This window comes from Stegostoma tigrinum, chromosome 14 (assembly GCF_030684315.1).
Source record: "Stegostoma tigrinum isolate sSteTig4 chromosome 14, sSteTig4.hap1, whole genome shotgun sequence".
Lineage (NCBI taxonomy): Eukaryota > Metazoa > Chordata > Chondrichthyes > Orectolobiformes > Stegostomatidae > Stegostoma > Stegostoma tigrinum.
This window is the reverse complement of record NC_081367.1, coordinates 76,180,353-76,200,717: the sequence shown is the minus strand read 5'-3', so window position 1 is coordinate 76,200,717 and position 20,365 is coordinate 76,180,353. Positions and strand designations below refer to the sequence as shown.

At 44.2% G+C, this 20,365-nt stretch overlaps 2 protein-coding genes across 3 annotated transcripts in view; one reads left to right on the top strand and one right to left on the bottom strand.

Annotated features, from left to right (window-relative positions):
• LOC125457461 (collagen alpha-6(IV) chain-like) overlaps positions 1-7,655 on the bottom strand; it is a 251,677-nt gene extending 244,022 nt beyond the window's left edge. The window contains exons 1-3 of the mRNA XM_059650850.1: positions 7,158-7,655; positions 6,576-6,723; positions 6,392-6,434 (exon numbers count right to left, since the gene is read on the bottom strand). Coding sequence (XP_059506833.1) covers positions 6,392-6,434; positions 6,576-6,712 — 180 coding nt within the window. The 5' untranslated portion in view covers positions 6,713-6,723; positions 7,158-7,655. The remainder of the gene's footprint in view (positions 1-6,391; positions 6,435-6,575; positions 6,724-7,157) is intronic.
• The window catches only part of LOC125457937 (collagen alpha-5(IV) chain-like), a 229,248-nt gene continuing 215,705 nt past the window's right edge, over positions 6,823-20,365 (top strand). Inside the window, exon 1 of one of the 2 annotated variants that reach the window (XM_059651241.1) lies at positions 6,823-6,934. In XM_059651241.1, coding sequence (XP_059507224.1) covers positions 6,833-6,934 — 102 coding nt within the window. In that variant the 5' untranslated portion in view covers positions 6,823-6,832. Of the gene's footprint in view, positions 6,935-7,075; positions 7,652-20,365 lie in introns of those variants that run through there. The other variant, XM_048542743.2, reaches the window with a different exon arrangement.

The following is a 20,365-nucleotide window of genomic DNA, read 5'->3' as shown; positions in this document are numbered from 1 at the left end:
CCTAGGGAAATAAGACTACCATCAACTCTATCTATATCTCTCATTATTCTATAAACTTCTATCAGTTCACCTCTCAGTTCCTACGCTCCAGTAAAATAAAGTCCCAGCCTATCCAGCCTTTCCTTATAACTTCTTTCTTGACCTCAATATGCCCTAGCATATTAGCATGCTTCACATTAATCTCACCATTCACTATGTCTCTCCTGGTGAACACTGACATAAAGTACTCATTTAGGATTAACTCGGCCTCCAAGCACAAGTTCCCTCCTTTATTCTTGAGTGGTTCTACCCTCTCCCTAATTATCCTCTTGTTTTTAATGCATGTGTAAAATGTGTTGGGATTCTCTCTAACCCTAATTACCAAGGACATTTCATGGTCTTTCCTGGTCTCCTAATTTCCTGCTTGAGTTCTTTTCTAGTTCCTTTATATTCTTCATGGGCCATGTCTTATTCCAGTTTCTAAACCTTATATATGCTTCCTTTTTTCTTTTTGACTAAATTCACAACCTCCGTTGTCATCCTCGGATCCCTTAAATTTCCATTGTTGGCCTTCTTCCTTATTGGAACATGCTAATCCTGAACTCTGACCCATAGGCATTTAAACAACTCCCACATGTCAAATGTGGACTTTCCAAACAATAGCTGTTCCCAATTAACACTCCCTAACTCCTGTCTAATATTAATGTAATTTGCTCTCGCCTAATTTAGTCCCTTCCCACAAGGTCCTCGCTTATCCTTGTTCATGGCCGTCATAAAAGTTAAGGAGTTGTGGTCACTGTTTCCAAAATGGTCTCCCACTGAAAGGTCAGTCACCGGGCCAGGCTCATTAGCCAACACAAGTTCCAGTATGGCCCCTCCTATAGTCGGAATATCCACATACTATTTCAAGAAACCCTCTTGAATGCACCTAACAAATTCCGCCCCATCTAAGCATCTTGGTCTAAGGAAGTCCCAGTCAATATTGGGGATGCCAAGGTCACCCACTATGACAACCCTGTTGTTTTTGCGCCTTTCCATAATCTGCCTACACATCTGTTCCTCAATGTCCCAGGAGATTTTGCCGGGGGGGGGGGGGGCACAGTATAATCTTATCAGACTGATGGGGCCCTTCTTATTTTTGAGCTTTACCCATATTGCCTCAGTGGATGAGCCCTCCTGTATGTCCTCTCTGAGTGCAGCTATGACATTCTCCCTGATTAGGGATGCACTCCTCCACCTCTTTTTACTTCCCTCTCTATCTTGTCTAAAACAACAAAACCCTGCAGCCAGTCTTGTCCCTCTCTTAACCAGATCTCTGTAACTGCTCCAATATCATAGTACCATGTACTGATCTTCGCTCGAAGGCCATCTGCTTTACCCATATTACTCCTTGCATTGAAATAAACAAACTTCAATCCATCAGTCCTATTGTATTCATTAACCAGTCCCTATATGTCCTTACTTTTTGACTTGGTGGTCCTAACATCTAACTTCCCACTAATACTTCCACTTGGTGACCAGTTGCTCTCATTCCCACCAATCTACATCTTTAAATTATTCAAAATAATCTGAATTAATAGGATTAAAAATAAAATTGATACAAGGGTCGAGCTGTGGATGTGGTGTATATGGACTTCAGTAAGGCACTTGATAAGGTTCCCCATGGTAGGCTCATTCAGAAGGTCAGGAGGAATGGGATACAGGGGAACTTAGCTGTCTGGATACAGAATTGGCTGGCCAACAGAAGACAGCGAGTGGTAGTAGAAGGAAAATATTCTGCCTGGAAGTCAGTGGTGAGTGGGGTTCCACAGGGGTCTGTCCTTGGGCCTCTACTGTTTGTAATTTTTATTAATGACTTGGATGAGGGGATTGAAGGATGGGTCAGCAAGATTGCAGACGACACAAAGGTTGGAGGTGTCGTTGACAGTATAGAGGGCTGTTGTAGGCTGCAGCGGGACATTGACAGGATGCAGAGATGGGCTGAGAGGTGGCAGATGGAGTTCAACCTGGATAAATGCCAGGTGATGCATTTTGGAAGGTCGAATTTGAAAGCTGAGTACAGGATTAAGGATAGGATTCTTGGCAGTGTGGAGGAACAGAGGGATCTTGGTGTGCAGATGCATAGATCCCTTAAAATGGCCACCCAAGTGGACAGGGTTGTTAAGAAAGCATATGGTGTTTTGGCTTTCATTAACAGGGGGATTGAGTTTAAGAGTCGTGAGATCTTGTTGCAGCTCTATAAAACTTTGGTTAGACCGCACTTGGAATACTGCGTCCAGTTCTGGTCGCCCTATTATAGGAAAGATGTGGATGCTTTGGAGAGGGTTCAGAGGAGGTTTACCAGGATGCTGCCTGGACTGGAGGGCTTATCTTATGAAGAGAGGTTGACTGAGCTCGGTCTCTTTTCATTGGGGAAAAGGAGGAGGAGAGGGGACCTAATTGAGGTATACAAGATAATGAGAGGCATAGATAGAGTTGATAGCCAGAGACTATTTCCCAGGGCAGAAATGGCTAGCACGAGGGGTCATAGTTTTAAGCTGGTTGGTGGAAAGTATAGAGGGGATGTCAGAGGCGGGTTCTTTACACAGAGAGTTGTGAGAGCATGGAATGCGTTGCCAGCAGCAGTTGTGGAAGCAAGGTCATTGGGGTCATTTAAGAGACTGCTGGACATGCATATGGTCACAGAAATTTGAGGGTGCATACATGAGGATCAATGGTCGGCACAACATTGTGGGCTGAAGGGCCTGTTCTGTGCTGTACTGTTCTATGTTCTATGTTCTATGTTCTAAATTTCTTGGAACACTTTGCAGTGAAAACTCTCAGAAAATGCAACTTAGAGCACGTTTTACTCGAATTGGGAGCAATGCTTATTTGGAGGCTCTTTGCCAAACCTGGGATTATACTGCAATGGACAAAGCTAATGAATCACAGCAGCAGTTAAAATTGCTAATACATGTACACCTTGGAGTTCATAAGTTAGTCCACATTTACAAGAGGTCTATCGTTATGTTATTAATGTACTGAAGGGATTGCTGTTACTTTTGCATGGAAAACATGCTACTTATTGTTGAGTAATCACACATTGTAATGGATAGTAATGCACTGTGTTGCAAGTTTCATTGTGCATTGATCATAAAGCATTTCTGCATTGTGGGTAAACTGCTTTGTAAAAGTTGGTCAAGGCCCTCAAAAATACACAATGAATATTATTCTAAAGTCAAGTGAATAGTATTGTACGTTAGCAAAACAAGTGCCCCCTAATCTGAGTATCAACATTTAGTTGCTGCATAAATGCTTAACTTATACTTTTGACATTCTTGTGGTTAATCACCAATCTCCATCTTTAAATCATTTCCAGCTCCATTACTCTTTTTAGCCAAACTAATTAACTTTAACATCCTTTTCCTCTCCTTCTAACCCCTCCACAACCTTCTCCCATCCTATCTGAGGAAACAGCCCACAAGTGTACATCTCAACCCACATCTTTCACATTCCCTTAATTCATATGGATCAGTTAATTATGTTTCATCAGCCAGCTACCCAAAGGCCTTAGAAAAACCCCAATAGCACTCAGCCAGATAAAGCAAAACACGAGGTTGAATTCCTAGCCTGAACTAATTTGGCTGTTCTCAACCGGAATTGTAAAGAATATGTCGCTGCTGACCTCATCAACTCCAAGTCAAAGAAGAGAAGTAATCAATTTGGTTCATGATTGCCATCCAGTGACTTCTTACTGGAAGCTTTTTATGTAGAACTTATGGGACAGAAACAACAACAATTTGTGTTTATATAGTCCCTGCAGCATAATGGAAATGTCCCAGCGTACTTTGGAAGAACATCATTATGTAAAATTTCCAACATGTGACATAAGGTGGCTTTAGGCCAGATGGTGAAAAGCTTTGACAAAGAGGCGGCCTTTAAAACATTATCTTAAGTGAGAAAAGGTTGGCAGAGAAGCCATTCGATTGGTATCCATGCTTCCTCCCATTCTATTCAATTTATCTCACACTTTCAATGTACCCACCCAGGCCATTCTCTATCATGCACTTATCTAGCTTTGAGGCAATGCACTGCGGCCATTCTATTTTCTTCTAAATTCTTTATCAGATTTATTATTCAAGGTCATATTTACGGCCCCTGTTTGTGCGTACCCCTAACAGCTGAGGACAGGACCGAGTGAACTAAGATATATATGAGGTGATTATGGAAGGTCAAGTACAAACTAAAAAAAAATACAGCACAGGAACAGGCCCTTTGGCCCTCCAAGGCTGCACCAACATGTTCTACCCATTCCATAGTAAAACTATCTACACACTCAGGATCCGTATCCCTCTGTTCCCTTCCTGTTCATGTATTTGTCCAGGTGCTGCTTGAACGCTGCTATTGTGATCGCTTCCACCACCATCTCCGGCAGCACGTTCCAGGCACTCACCACCCTTTGTGTGAAAAACCTGCCTCACACATCTCTTTTAAACCTCCCCCCTGCACATTGAACTTGAGTCCCTTAGTAATAAGCCCTGGGAAAAAGCATCACACTTTCCACTCTAACTATGCCATTCACAATATTATAAACTTCTATCTGGTCGCCCCTCAACCTCCTGCATTCCAGTGAAAACAGACCCAATCGATCCAACCTTCCTTCATAGCTAAAATCCCCCATAACAGGCAACATGCTATCAGTACCCTCTCCAAAGCATCCACATCCTTCTGGTGGTGTGGCAACCAAAACCATATGCAATAATCCAAGTGTGGCCTAACTAAAGTTCCATAAAGCTACAGCATAACTTGTCTATCCTTATACCCAACGCCGTTTCCAATAAAGGTAAGCATGCCATAGGCCTTTTTTACAGCCTTATCGACCTGCGCAATCACCTTCAGTGATCTATGGACCTGCACACCCAGATCCATATGCCTATCAATATACCTAAAGACTCTGCTATTCATTGTATAATTTCCACCTGTACTTGGCCTTCCATAATCACCTCATATATATCTGGATTAAACTACAGCTGCCATTTTTCTGCTCAAACCCCTGCTGATCTATATCCAGCTGTATGCTCAGTCAACCCTCCACACTATCTGCAACTTCAACAATTTTTGTTTTGTCTTCAAACGTAATAAAAGAATGGCCATATTTTCCTCCAAATCATTTATGCAGATCACAAACAGTAGTGGTCTCAGTGCTGATCCCTGTGGAACACCTCACAGCCCTCCATTCAGAAAAGCATCCTTCCACCACCACCCTCTGTCTCCTATGACTAAACCAGTTCTGTATCTATCTTGCTCACCCCCGATACGACGTGACTTCACCTTTTGAATCAGTCTGCCATGATGGTCCTTGTCAAAGGCTTTACTGACTTCATATAGACAGCATCAACTGCTTTCCCCTCATCAATCATCTTCTTTCTCCCTCAAAAAACTCAAACAACTTATTGTGGCACAACCTCCCCCACACAAAACCATGTGGTCTATCACTAATAAGTCCATTTGCTTCGAAATGCACATTGATCTGGTCCCTGAGAATCTTTTCCAATAATTTCCCTACCACTGACATGAGGCTCACAGGCCTGTAATTTCTTGGATTATCCCTGCTACCCTTCTTAGACAATGGGATAACGTTGGCTATTCTCCAGTCCTGTGGGGCCTTACCTCCGATAAAAGATGATATACAAATTTCTGTCAGTGCTCCAGCAATTTACTCTCTTTCCTCCCTCAGTATTCTGAGATAGATCCCATCAAGACCCAGGGGACTATCTACCTTAACACTTTTTTAAGATGCACAACACTTCTTCCTTTTTTAATAGCAACTTGTGCTTAGCGATTTTACTCTGCACAAATGGTTTGCTGGTCGGCCTTGCTCAGACTCGCACTCTGTAACAGATTATGTCCTGGAGAGTTGCTGATGCCAGTGTATCCAGAATCCAGCAAGATTTGAGGGGAAACAAGTTCCCACCTGTCTTTAGTTTACAAAATTTCAGGGGTGGGAAGAGGAGAAAATCCAAAAATACATAACCTTCATATAAAAACATTGAAATAACCAGCAGCACATCTGAACAAAATTTAAATGAAATTGCATAACATCGGTGAGAAATGTCTAAAATTGTGGTGTGGGGTATTCGTGACCCATATTGCTCCAGTCCCAAATTTAGGGGTGAGATAACTCACAGAAGCAGCACACAAACTTAAATATGAATATGCTATTGGCAACAAAGAGGATTTTTGTACATTGAAAATATTTGAAAACACAAAGAACAGAAGGTTCATTTTAAGAAGGTGGATTGCAAATCAGATTAAATTTGTTTGGATACTTTGCACGGGATGTAATTTACTCTGAAATCGTATTAAACATCTGAACCCCGTTATTTTGATTTACACATGACCTGTAACGCGGATTTTCTGGCCGTGTACTTACCGCTTGAATTCCTCGCAGGAAGAAGAGGTGCAGCAATAGGGACCTGTTCAGTCGAGAAAAGAAAACTATTTAAATTATTGATTAGTGCAGTTTCTAAGATATTGTGTAAAAATTATTCAGTTTCCCTTGAACAACAAAAAAAATTATCTTAGTGCGTGGGAAATGAGTAAACGCATCTCCGTACCAGAGGGCGCTGGACGGGTCGATCTGGGGAAGACATTTGCGGAATTTCTTGCGCTCCATTTGCCGGCGATGTTTAACTGTCGGAAACTGGGATTCACCGGGAGTTAGTCCTTCTGACAATTCGCCGGGCTCCCACATTCACAGGGCACCTGAAAAAGATGCAAACAAAAAAACGAGGTTCTCAAAGGAAACGTATTGTTCACACGATGCAGCCCTCCCCTCGCCCATCCCGATAATAGTTCTGGAAAAATATAAAGAATGAAAAAGAAAGATTCGAGGGGGGGGGGGCGCGGAGGAGAAAGTTTTGGAATATTTGCACGTTTCTGGCGAATCCACCAGTTCGATTCTGGCAAACAGCAGGTGAATGTTAATGATGTTAAATCATAACCTCCCCACCCTCTCAAAAACATCCCCTGGCATTTTATAACAAACCAGGTTACAAAGCAACATTCGCGCAGGAACACTTCAGGAGTCGGTTTGATGGGATCTGGAATCCTGTCAAGTCAGAGTGTTCGGTCCTGGCTAGAAAAGGGAGGGGGTCAGACACACTCCTGGGGCTCTGCTCTGATTCAAAGTCACTCACAGGGTCGGGCAGTGGCTCTGGCACTGTCGCTTCGCCAGTCCGGGGTTGGCAGCTCACAGCTCCGTGCCATCGCCAGGCGCACCTGCAATCCCAAAGCCAGCCACACCAGCAGCGAGACTGGCCTGAAGTGTTGAAGCGAGGGCGGGGGGAGAGGGAGAGACAGCCCCTTTCCTGGGGAGGTGAGGCTTTACCCAGGCAAGTAGTACAGCTCTCCCGGCCTCAGTCCCCTCACCGCAGTAAAAGCAGCTTGGTTTTCAAACTCCAGGGATCTTTGTGGGACGCTCTGGGAGGCGGGCACAGGATCCATTTCAACCTCAGTCCCACCAAATTTTGGATTTGTTGCCGCCGGGAGGGGAGGGAAGGGAGCTGGAGGTCTCTCTCTGTCGCTCCTGGAGCTGCCAGCTGGCTAAAGCAGCGTCTTCATAAATACCCGCCCGATGCCAGCTCTCCACTGTATCCTGATCATCCTGTCTACCGCGACCCTGGCAGAGACGGTGAGTGAACCCCTCTCCCTCCCCTCCGTTATGGTTGTAGAGTTTGATTCTAATGAGCCAAGAAACTCCACTAATTACTAAATTACTACAGGGAAAAGATTAACCTGCTCTGCTGTAATTATGCTTCAGATTTGTTGTGGTGTGGTAACCTGAAAACCTGATAGCCAGCTGAATACTTTGCTTGTGAGAGCACAGTACAAATATCTGTTGGCAAAACTGCCCTGTGCTCTAAAGACCAAGATTACTTCTGAAAGGCTGAGTACTGTACAGGGTATTCACAAGCTGCTGATTTATTTATTCATTCATACTGTTAATGTAACCTATTAATTTAGTGCATTGCAGACTGGCCCTGTAGTTATTGCCCATCTCTAGTTTGCCTTGATATAGCCTTGGTGAGCTGCAGTCCCTATACTGGAGGTACACTCAAATGCTGTTAGGGAAGGAGCTCCTGGATTTTAAGGAAGAGTGATATCACACTATCACAGAATTGTTACAGAGCAGAAGGTGGCCATTCAGCCCATTGTGCCCTCAGGGACTCTTCAAATGAACAGCATTACCCAATCCCAATTTTCTGCTTTTACCCCAAATCCCTCCACACTATTCTTTCCAGATAAATAAATTGAACCTGCCTCCATCACATTTCCAGGCTGCACATTCCATGCCTAACTACTCACTGAGAGAAAAAAGATTGTCCTTACATCACCTTTACATGTTTTGCACATCACTTCAAGTCTATGCCTTGTCATTCTTGTCCTGAGCGGGAACAGCTTCTTCCAATCTATTTTGTCCAGCCCACTCATAATTTTGAAAACGTCTATTAGATCTCCTCTCAAGGAGAACCGTCTCAACTTCTTCAATCTATCCCATCCCTGAAGTTTGTCATTCCTGGAACCATTCTCGGGAACTCTTCTGCACTGACTCCCATACATTCACATCTTTCCTATAAGGTAGTGCCCACAACTGTAACTAGTTCTCCAGCTGACGTTTAACAAGTATCTTATCCAAGTTTAACATCAACTCCTTGTTCTTGCACTCTATGCTCTTATTAATAAAGCCAAGAACACCTTAAGCTTATTAACTACCATCTCCCACTGTCCTGATATCTTCAGTGATCTGTGTACATATACACCCAAACTGGCAACATCCTCTATTTACAAGAATAACATAAACAGGCTCATGGGAACTACTTACAAATTTTCGATACAAGCCATACTGCGTTGGAAATATATCTGGTTCTGATTAATAATCTGAATCTTGGTGTGCAGGGAACAATTTCAGAGTTGCGCACTGCTTGCGCACCCTCCTCTAGAATTATACCCCTTATTTTATACTGTCTTTCAATAGTCTTCCAACCAAAATGCATCACCTCACATTTCTCTGTGTTGAACCTCACCTGTCACCTCTCTGTGCATTCGACCAACTTGTCAATATGCTTCTGGAGTTCCACACTGTCCTCCTCACTGTTCACAATTCTTCCAAGTTTAGTGTTATCTAAAAACTCTGAAATTGTTCCCTGCACACAAGATTCAGATTATTAATCAGAACCAGATATATTTCCAACGCAGTATGGCTTGTATCGGAAATTTGTAAGTAGTTCCCATGAGCCTGTTTATGTTATTCTTGTAAATAGAGGATGTTGCCAGTTTGGGTGGTGCTGTGGGGGAGGCCTTAGTAAGTTGCTGCTGTAGATTTGTCAAGGGTGCATACTGCTGCCACAATGCACTGGGGGTGGAGGGAGAGAAGGTTTAAGCTGATGGATGTGGTAGTGAGAAAGAAACTTGCTTTGTCAGGTTTCTTGAATGTTGTTGGAGCTGCACCTGCAAGGCAAGGGGGCAGCATTCCATCAGGATCCTTAGGTTGGCCTTACTCATGGGTGGACTGACCTCAAAGGCTCAATGGCACAATATCCAGTCAAGGCCCGTTCTTATAGCCAGGATATGTAGAGAATGCAATCTGCGAATTGAGTCCAAAGGGACTACACAAAAGAGCTTGTCCAAGATTTTGACCAGATGTCTCCACACCCACTTGGTGAAAATCCCAAAACTAGAATCATGCCCTCGGACCCACAATGTGGCTGGCCATGATATTTTTATGGACAGCTCAATCTAGTTCAATTGTGACACCCAGGATTGGTGATGGTGTGAGGTTTTACAGTGGTAAAGCTATTGAAAATCAAGAGACTGTCCTACTGGAACTGATCATTGGCTGGTGTAAATGTTATTGGCCGAGAACTAGGTATTACACACTTCTTGCTGCTAGTGGGCATTGATGGCTGCTGTAACTGGGGAACTGAAAATGTAATGGAACACTGTGCAATGATCCACAAACATTCCCGCTTCTAATCTGATAATGGAGGGTAAGTTGTTGATCAAGCGGCTGACCACTACACTGAGCAACACTGAAGGTAGATCCCGAGACTAAGATGATCAGCTGCCAACAACCACAACCATTGAACTGATTATTACTCGAGTCAGTGAAAAGTTTTTCCCAATCCCAAGTGAATTCAATTTTGCTGAGTATTTTCATGCGACAAAAAGTTAACTTCTGTGTTGATATCCAGGGCAGACTTTGCCCTGTGAAAATCCACTGTTCTATCCATTTTTGAACTAAGCAATGATGCGGTCTATCAGAACTTGAACTGATTATCAGTGAGCAGATTATTCATGACAAAGTACCATTTGATGGAACAGTCAGTAATAACTTCCATCATACCCTCCGTCAGAGAGTCATACAGCATGGAAACAAACCCTTAGATCCAACTAGTCCACGTCGAACATAATCCCAAACTAAACTAGTTGCACCTGCCTGCAGTTAGCCCATTCTCTCCAAACGTTTCTTCTTCATGTAATTATCTAAATGTTTTTAAACATTGTAATTGTACCCACATCTACCACTTCCTCAGGAAGTTCATTCCACACGCAAACCACCTTCTGTGTAAAAAAAATTGCTCTTCATACCATTTTCATATCTCTCCTCTCACCTTAAAAATGTCATAGTGGCAGATATAGAGAGTAGGCCAAAGGGGTGGTAATTAGCCAGATTGAATATGACCTGTTGGAAAAGACATAGATATTCCACTTTGTTAGGTAAATGCCAATCTTTTAGCTATACTGGCACAGCTTGGTTAAATATGCAAGTACCCTAAAGCTCTCTGATGAAGGGTCTAGGCCCGAAACGTCAGCTTTTGTGCTCCTGAGATGCTGCTGGGCCTGCTGTGTTCATCTAGCCTCACATTTCATTATCAAGTACCCTAAAGCACCTGTTTTCAATATTATAGCCACAATGGCTTCATAGGGCCTAGTGCCTTGTCTACATTTTATCAACTGAACTGTTTCTTGATATTGTATGCAGTGAATCAACTTGGCTGAAAACTGGCATCTGTCATGGTGTGAGCCTCAGGAGAAGGTCAGGATGAATAATCTATTCAGCATCTCTCTGACTGAAAACACCTGCATAAGCTTCAGTCTGCTCATTTACACTCATGTGGTGGGCCCTGCCATCATTGAGGGTTGGGGCATTTCTGGAATTTCATCCTCTCATTAATTGTTAAACTGTTAACTACATGACAGGATGGCAAAACTTTGACTCGATCCATTGGTTGTGTGATTATTTAACTCTGTTCATCCCGTGTCATTTCTCCTGCTTAGCATCCCTATGGTCCTGTCTGACTTCACTAGGTTGGCACCCCATTTTCAGTATGCTTATTGTTGCTCCAGATACATTCTTCTGCACTTCACATTGAACCAGCACAGGTGTCTGATTTGATGATAGTGAGAGAGTTGAGGATATGCCAGGCATGAGATTATAGCTTGTGCAAGAAATTTTCTACTGCTGTAAATAGGCTACATAAATGACCTCATAATTCTCCAATATGAACTGCTAGGTATAATTCTATCCCAATTCGAACAATTATAACATGCAAGTTGAGATGTCCTCAGAATGAAGACAGGATGTAGTCTCTATAAAGACTCTGCAGTTGTCACTCCTGCCAATAGCGTCTTAAGCAAATGAATGTGCCATAGATATATGGATAGGTGATGATGCTGTCCACCAAGTTTTTCTCCCTAGAGATAACAGGAACTGCTCTGCACCTTGTTGTCTAAGTTTTTCTCCCTATGTTTGTTCTTTCTCCACCTTCCACAGGTCTAGTCTGGCAGCTCTGCCTGTTAAGATTTGACCAGTTTAGGCATAGGTCGTACAGCATATGAATATGCAAGGTTTGTTTGGTGTGCATCTGCACATGGGAAGATATTTGTATGTGTGTGTTTATGAAGTTAGTTTTTGTTGGCTGTTTGGATGTGTCTGGTCTATGAAATGGTTTCAGTTTGTGTATATGGATGAAGATAGTATTTGCTGATTGGTTGGAATGTGAATGCAGGTATATGTGTGTGTGTGTGTGTGTGTGTACATTCAGTAGATATTTCCATTTTCACCTTAGATTACATCAGTGCTTACATCTCAAAAACACTGAATTAGTTATAAAACATGTCGGAACGTCCTGCAGTTAGCAAAGACTGAAAATAAATGTAGGTCTTTTTCTCTTCATTAGGTGTATATTCACAAATATGACAAAGTATATGTAGTTTAACAACAAAAAAAACAGTTGCTAGAAAAGCTCAGCAGGCCTGGCAGCATCTGTAGAGGAGAAAACTCAGCTCTGCATAAGGGTCACCGGAACCCGAAATGTTAACTCTGTTTTCTCCTCCACCGATGCTGCCAGACCTGCTGAGCTTTACCAACAACTTTGTTTTTGCTTCTGATTTACAGCATCCGCAGTTCTTTTGGTTTTTATATGTAGTTTAATATGTTTGTTTAGATATGTATGTATTTATATGCAGTATGTGTAGATATATAGATGTGTATGCACAGAGCGTGTATATAGGCGTGTACGTATAGATGTGCATATATAGATGTGTATGTCGAGATGTGTGTAAAGTATGCGTCTATATATGAAGCTGGTGTTTGTTGATTGACTGTCTCTCTGAAGTGGTTAAGTGTGAATGTGTGTGTTGTGTTTCTGCGTACTAGTCGGTGCAGTGGTATCTGTGTGTGTGTCAACTGTATGTTTAGGGACAGGAGGATGCGAGGACAGTACAGTGTGTTGAAGAGTGAGTGACACCTGTACCTGCAGATAAAGCAGATGAACAGGGCATTTGTCGCTCTGCTTCCGACTGGAGTAAACTCCAGCTCCGAAAGCTCGGGCTCCCAGCCAGTCCCCGGGCTGGCTTCTGGAGCACTGACAGCAGGACCCATTGCTGGCTTCTCAATTCAGTGCTCACTAATTTTAGGAGATGTATTTGTAGCTGGTTATTTTTGGCCAGTGCACGGAGCCTGGGGAAGGCAGAAGGGAGAGAGAAAGGGTGGCTCAGGCCCCCCCGGGAGCTGATTTTTGGTTTGGGTTTACAGCGGGATAACCCAACAGGGAGCCTGGGCCCGGCTCTCGGAAGCTCAGCGACAGCAGCTTCAGTGTTTCCGAGATGTCTGTTCCCCTCTCCCACCCCCACCCCCACCCCCCAGGCCGGCTCTGATACAGTCGCTGCGGAATGGGGCTGGTTTCACGGGGATCGCTTACCGGAGCAAGTGTCTCTCGATCACTTCTGGTTTTGTTGGCAGGATGACAGTGAGTTTAAATTAAGGGCAGCATCCGCTCAGCTGTTTGTATTTCATTCTGTTTATTCTGGTCTGTCAGGAAGTCCACGTGGTTTCAGGGGATGGGGGCTGAGCCCTGAGCCGGTCAGCCTGTCTCCCCTACCCACCCCCGCTGTACACACACGTATAGACCCGACAGCTTTCCTGCTCCTCTGATGCTGCCTGGCCTGCCGTGTTCCTCCAGCTCCACACTGTTGTCTGTAACCCCTTCCGAACTCAATTGTTCAACGATGCATTTTGTTCAAATGTTCATGCTCCTTGTCGTCTGTGCCGTCTGAGTAATAGAGCGGCCCTAAAGTACAACTTGCACACACCACCCTGTTCCCCATGGACAACACCCCTGCCTTGGGCGTGCTAAATTGCTCCAGCGAAGCTCAGCACAACCTGGAAGAACATCTGAGATAATGGGAACTGCAGATGCTGGAGAATCCAAGATAATAAAATGTGAGGCTGGATGAACACAGCAGGCCCAGCAGCATCTCAGGAGCACAAAAGCTGATGTTTTGGGCCTGACCCCTTCTTCTGATGAAGGGTCTAAACCCGAAACGTCAGTTTTTGTGCTCCTAAGATGTTCCTCGGCCTTGAAGAACATCATCTCATTTTGACGCCTTCAGGACTCAGTATCGAGTTCAATCATTTTAGGGCCTGAACATCCCCTTCCATTCCTTTCACCACAATACTCAGGCCCTGTCATTACATGAGCTGCTTTCACACAATCAACCCATTCTCACCCACTCATGGTCCCTATTATCACCATTGCTTTCTCCCTGGCTCACCCTTATCTATCCCTTTGTCGTCTCGCGAAACAGAAATTGTTGGAGAAACTCAGCAAGTCTGTGGGAAAAAGCAGAGCTCAGACAGATTCATCAGAACAGTTCTTTCCACAATGCTGTCAGACGGCAACAATGTCTGTTTTAGTTTCAGATCTCCAATATCAGTAGTTTTTTTTGTTTTATTTGGGTGTACCCTCTCTCTTGCCCTATCTGTATCTCCACCAATGGTTTGGTCCTTGATCCCTTCTCCCACACCCTAACTTCGGCATATATTCCAACCTATTCCCAGCTACAATCAATTCTGAAGGAAGGTCACTGAACCTGAAACATTGACTCTGCTTTCTCTCCCCACAGATGCTGCCAGACTTAACGAGGTGTGGAGCTGGATGAACACAGCAGGCCAAGCAGCATCAAGGGGAGCAGGAAAGCTGATGTTTCGGACCTAGACTCTTCTTGAGAAAAGGGTCAGGGTCTAGGCCCGAAATGTCAGCTTTCCTGCTCCTATGATGCTGCTTGGCCTGCTGTGTTCATCCAGCTCTACGCCTTGTTATCTCAGATTCTCCAGCATCTGCAGTTCCTACTATCTCTGCTGCCAGACATGCTGAGTTTCTCCAGGAATTTCTGTGCCTCTGAATGTGCTGCTGAAGAGGTCATTTGCAGAATTGTGACTGAGGACACCACAGTGTTATTTTCACATCTCTAGATACAGCAACTTCACCAAGAGTCAAAGGCTTATGCCCCTGTACTTAAGTGGAGCCTTTAGGTTCCAGGAGTCAGCATGAGCTTACAGCTGCATTAAGTATGGCAGCCAAGTGATAAGTACTCAGTGCTTGGCTCTTACCTGCTTCGTTAGCCATCATAGTTCTCTCTCTCTCTCTCTCTCTCTCTCTCGCTCTTTCTCTCTCTCTCCCTCTCTATGTCCCTAGCTCCACATCCATTTCAAATGAGTATCAGGTAGGCTTTAAAAATTTATTTACAGCCCCAGCTGAGACGCTGGCACTTTGTAAATTTGACTTGCTCTGTTTCAAATCAAGTACAATTTGCAAAGTCAGAAATAACTGGATGTAGAAGTGTGATGATAGCGTGATTTTGAATCATAGGCTGTCAGTTTGATTGACTTTGATGAAGCTGAGTATCAGGCAGGTGGATAAACAGGCACCAAGTGCACCCATCTAATACATCTTCCTGGAAATCTCACTGGGGCCAAGTTGGATCCTAGTTTAAGATTTATAGTAAAACAATACAAACAGCACCAAACCTTCAGAATAAACACATCTGAACCATGATACAACAGCTGGTTTCTGACTCTACTTTTAGAGATAGCGACAGTACTGACCACGCTCATTATAACAGGCAAGGGGTGATTAGGATAATAATTTACCTTTTCTTTAAATTAGATCTTCTCTGAATCTCCGTTAATTTGTGACTACAAGATTACTTGTAGATTCCAGTGATGCATTGATAGCGTCCCTGCCTCAGGAACAGGGGGCCCAGATTCAAGTCTCACCTTCTCCATAGGTGTATCATAACATATTTACATTGGTTAATTAAAAACACCAAAATGGTAGGACATCTGCATACTCAAAAACGATAACTGCCCTTTCAGCTTTGCTAAATGCTGCATTATAAATAAGACAGGAGTCAAAATGCTGCAAACCTGAATTATAACAGACAATGGCCAGTAAGTGAAGTATCAGCTGTGGACAGAGGGAAAAGAGTTAACTATTTCAAGTCTTCACCATTCCTGTCTTTAAAGCAATATCCATAGGGTGAGCCTGTATATTGATAGTGATGTTCTGCTCAGTTACTTCAGTATTGGCCATGTGAACTTTCTGATTCCATTTCATCCACTTCCCCTGTTACCACGATGGGCATGTGCCCAGGGAAGTATTCTTAATGTGCGCTCTAGATATATCATCTGTGGAAATATGAACATTGTTATCAAGTTATGACTTTAAGCAGGACACCCGTGAGGCTGCATTTTAATTAATATGAAATGAGATTTTGAACTCTATTTCTGATCAAATTTATGGAATACAGACATTAGGGCATTGCAAATATGTCAAAAGTATTAACTAACTGATACTACATACAATTATCCCATGTTTCATTAATCTGATATCTGTGCATAATGAGTAATGTGATGTCTTAGATATATGATAAATTGGTTAGATGACTGAATTTCTTCATTAAATGATGAGGGGTACAAGCAAGCAGACAAGTCTTGCAGTCAGAAAGGGAGCAAATGAACATACTAAAGCTAACTTACATCTTAATGACTTTAATTAGGATAAATCCTGAATGACCATTTGACAATACAAGCAATACTGTTCTTTTAATTGAGCAGTGGCATGAATTTTCCATCGGATGGCTTTACACCACCACTGCCCCGAACCCAATGCCTCCACAGCACAAGATGATTCATACAAAACTTAATATCACTCAGGACGGTTCTGTAATTTGCAAGCATATGCTGTCAGAAATACATTTAATTTTAAACTCATGGATGAAATGTTATGACAAACGTCTTAAATTCCAAAGCCTATTGCCCAAGAGTGAGACTTCTGCAGGGAGTATAAAATTAATTTTCACAATGACTCCTTATCCCAGCTTTAACAAGACATCAGTTAGAGTCAGGAATATATTACTATATTACTTATTCAATTGGTATGCAACAGGAAGTAGTGTCTTGCTGTCTCTAAGTTTAGCTGTAGATTGTGACATTGGGGAAAGACAGCATTCTGCATGTATTTTTTTAAAATTTGTTTGTAGGATGTGGGAGTCATTGGCTGGCCATCTTTTATTGGCCGTCCATTATTACCCTTGGGAAGATGGTGGTAAGCTGTCTTCTTGAACTTCTGCAGTCTACCTGCTGCGTCCTGGATGATGTCAATCTTCTTGCGTGTTGACAGAGCTGCACCCATCCAGACAAGTGGGAAGTATTCCATGGCACATAGGGAAGACAATAGCCTAACGGTATTGTCACTGGACTGTTAATCCAGGCAATGTTCAGGAACCTGGGTTCAAATCCCGCCATGGCAGCTGGTGGAATTTAAATTCAATAAACATCTGGAATGAAGAGCCTGATAATGACCATGAATCCATTGTCAATTGTTGGGAAAAAGTCCCATCTGGTTCGGCGAAGGAAACTGCCATTCTTACCTGGTCTGGCCTACACGTGACTCCAGACCCACAGTAATGTGGGTGACTCTGAACTGCCCTCTGGGCAATGAGGGATGGACAATAAATGCTGGCCTAGGCAGCGATGCCTCCATCCCATGAATGAAGAGAGGAAAAATAATTCCTGACTTGTGCTTTGAAGAGTCAGGAGGTGAGTTATTCCTAGCTTCTGAACTGCTGTTGTAGTCACTGTGTTTATGTGGTGAGTCCAGTTGCGTTTCTTGTCAATGATAACTCCCAGGATGTCAATAGTGGGGGATTCAGTGATGGTAACACCATTGAATGGCAAGTTGCGGTGGTCAGATTGTCTCTTATCGGTGATGGTCATTGCCTGGCATTCTTGTGGCGCACATGTCACTTACAACTTGTCAGCCTGAGCCTGGATCTTCTTGCGTGTGGACACGGACAACTTCAGTACCTGGGGAGTCACAAATGGTGCTGAATGTTGTGTAATCATCGGCGAACATCCCCACTTCTGACCTTATGGAGGGTCATTGATGAAGCAGCTGAAGATTGGTGGGCCTAGGACACTGCCTTGATGAACTCCAGCAGAGATGTCCTGGAGCTGAAATGATTGACCTCCAACAACCACGACCATTTTCTTATGTGTCAGGTATGAGTCCAACCACCAGAGAGTTTGCCCCTGATACCCATTGATTCCAGTTTTTTCAGGGCTCCTTGATGCCACACTCTGTCAAATGCAGCCTTGATGTCAAGAGCTGTCACTCTTACCTCACTCTCTGGAATTCAGAGATAGTAGGAACTGCAGATACTGGAGAATCTGAGATAGCAAGGTGTAGAGCTGGATGAACACAGCAGGTCAAGCAGCATCAGAGGAGCTGAAAGGCTGATGTTTCGGGCCTATTTTCTGAAGAAGGGTCTAGGCCCAAAAAGCTAGCCTTCCTGCTCCTCTGATGCTGCTTGGCCCACTGTGTTCATCCAACTCAATGCCTTGTTACTTCTGGAATTCAATTCTTTTGTCCATGTTTGAACCAAGGCTGTAATGAGGTCAGGAGCTGAGTGGCCCTGGCGGACCCCAAACTGGGCATCACTGAGCAGGTTATTGCTGAGCAGGTGCTGCTTGATCGGTCTGTTACTGACACCTTCCATCACTTTACTGATGGCCAAGAGGAGACTGATGGGGCGGTAATTGGCCAGGTTGGATTTGTTCTGCTTTTTGTGCACAGGACATAACCGGGCAATATTCCACATTGTCGGGTAGATACCCATGTTGTAACCGGTCTGGAACAGCTTGGCTAGGGGGAGGAGCGAGTTCTGGAGCACAAGTCTTCAATACCATTGCTGGAATGTTGTCAGGGCCCATAGCCTTTGCAGTATCCAGTGTCTCCAACTGTTTCCTGATATCGCATGGAGTGAATTGAACTGGCTGAAGTCTGGTATCTGTAATGCTAGGAACCATCGGAGGAGGCCAAGATGGATCGTTTAGTCGGTCCTTCTCGCTGAAGATTGCTGCGAAAGCTTCAGCCTTATCTTTTTGCAGGAGGGTGGGTGGGAGAAGGTGGGCTTGAAATGGACATCAGTTACAAGCTGGTTGCCTGAGATGGAGACTGAGAGATCCAGGAAGGTGAGGGATGTGCTGGAGATGGCCCAGGTGAACTGAAGATTGGGGTGGAATGTGTTGGTGAAGTGGATGAACTGTTTGAGCTCCTCTGGGGAGCAAGAGGTGGCGCCGATACAGTCATCAATGTACCGGAGGAAGAGGTGGCGTTTGGGGCCTGTGTAGGTGCGGAAGAGGGACTGTTCCACGTAACCTACAAAGAGGCAGGCATAGCTGGGGCCCATGCGGGTGCTCATGGCCACCCCCTTAGTCTGTAGGAAGTGGGAGGAGTCAAAAGAGAAGTTGTTGAGGGTGAGGACGAGTTCGGCTAGGCGGATGAGGGTGTCGGTGGAGGGGGACTGGTCGGGCCTGCGGGACAGGAAGAAGCGGAGGGCCTTAAGGCCATCTGCATGCGGAATGCAGGTGTATAGGGACTGGACGTCCACTTCCTCCCACCCACCCTCCTGCAAAAATTCCATTCCCTATTCCCAATTCCTCCGCCTCCGCCGCATCTGCTCGCACGATAAGACATTCCACTCCCGCACATCCCAGATGTCCAAGTTCTTCAAGGACCGCAACTTTCCCCACACAGTGATCGAGAACGCCCTTGACCACGTCTCCCGTGTTTCCCGCAACACAACCCTCACACCCCGCCCCCGCCACAACCACCCAAAGATGATCCCCCTCGTTCTCACACACCACCCCACCAACCTCCAGATACAACGCATCATCCTCCGACACTTCCGCCATCTACAATCCGACCCCACCACCCAAGACATTTTTCCATCCCCCACCCTGCCAGGGTCCAGAGAGATCAGATTTAACCTGATGTGAAGTCTTCCCCCAATTATCAACTCTGCTGGAGCTATCATGAGAGTTATGTGAGAGATGGGACTATAATCAAACAGGGACCAGGACGGCCTGGTATCTAGTGAAGCTGTAGGCTGTTTCTTTAAGGTTGCCTTAAAAGTTTGAACTGCCGTTTCTGCCAAACCATTGGTGATGGATAGTGTGGAGCTGTCCTTAAATGACAAATACCATTTTCACATAATAATAACTAAACTTGTGGATTAAGTCACTAGAGGAAGGTATAAATTGGTTGAAAGGTGTTTTTTATTGATTCACAGAATATGGGCATGACTGGCTGGGACCGCACTTATTGCCCATCCCTTAATTACCCTGGAGAAGGTCAAATGAGCTGCCTTCTTGAACTGTTGCCATCTTTGGGCATAGTTTACTATCAGATTGTCATTGATAGACTAGGGGAATGGGCCAGAATCTGGAAGATGGAGTTTAGTATGGATAAGTGCAAGGTTATCCATCATGGCTGGAAAATTGAAAGGGCAAATTATTATTTGAGTGAGAAGCAGATTCAAAGAGTGCCAGGGAAGAGGAATCTGGGTGCCTGCGCATGAGTCACAGAAAGTGGATACACAGGTGCGACATATCATCAGTAAGGCAAATGGAACCCTGGCATTTATTGCAAAAGAACTGGATTATAAAATTAAAGCAGTGTTATTATAGCGATGTCGGTGTTGGTGAGACTACATCTGG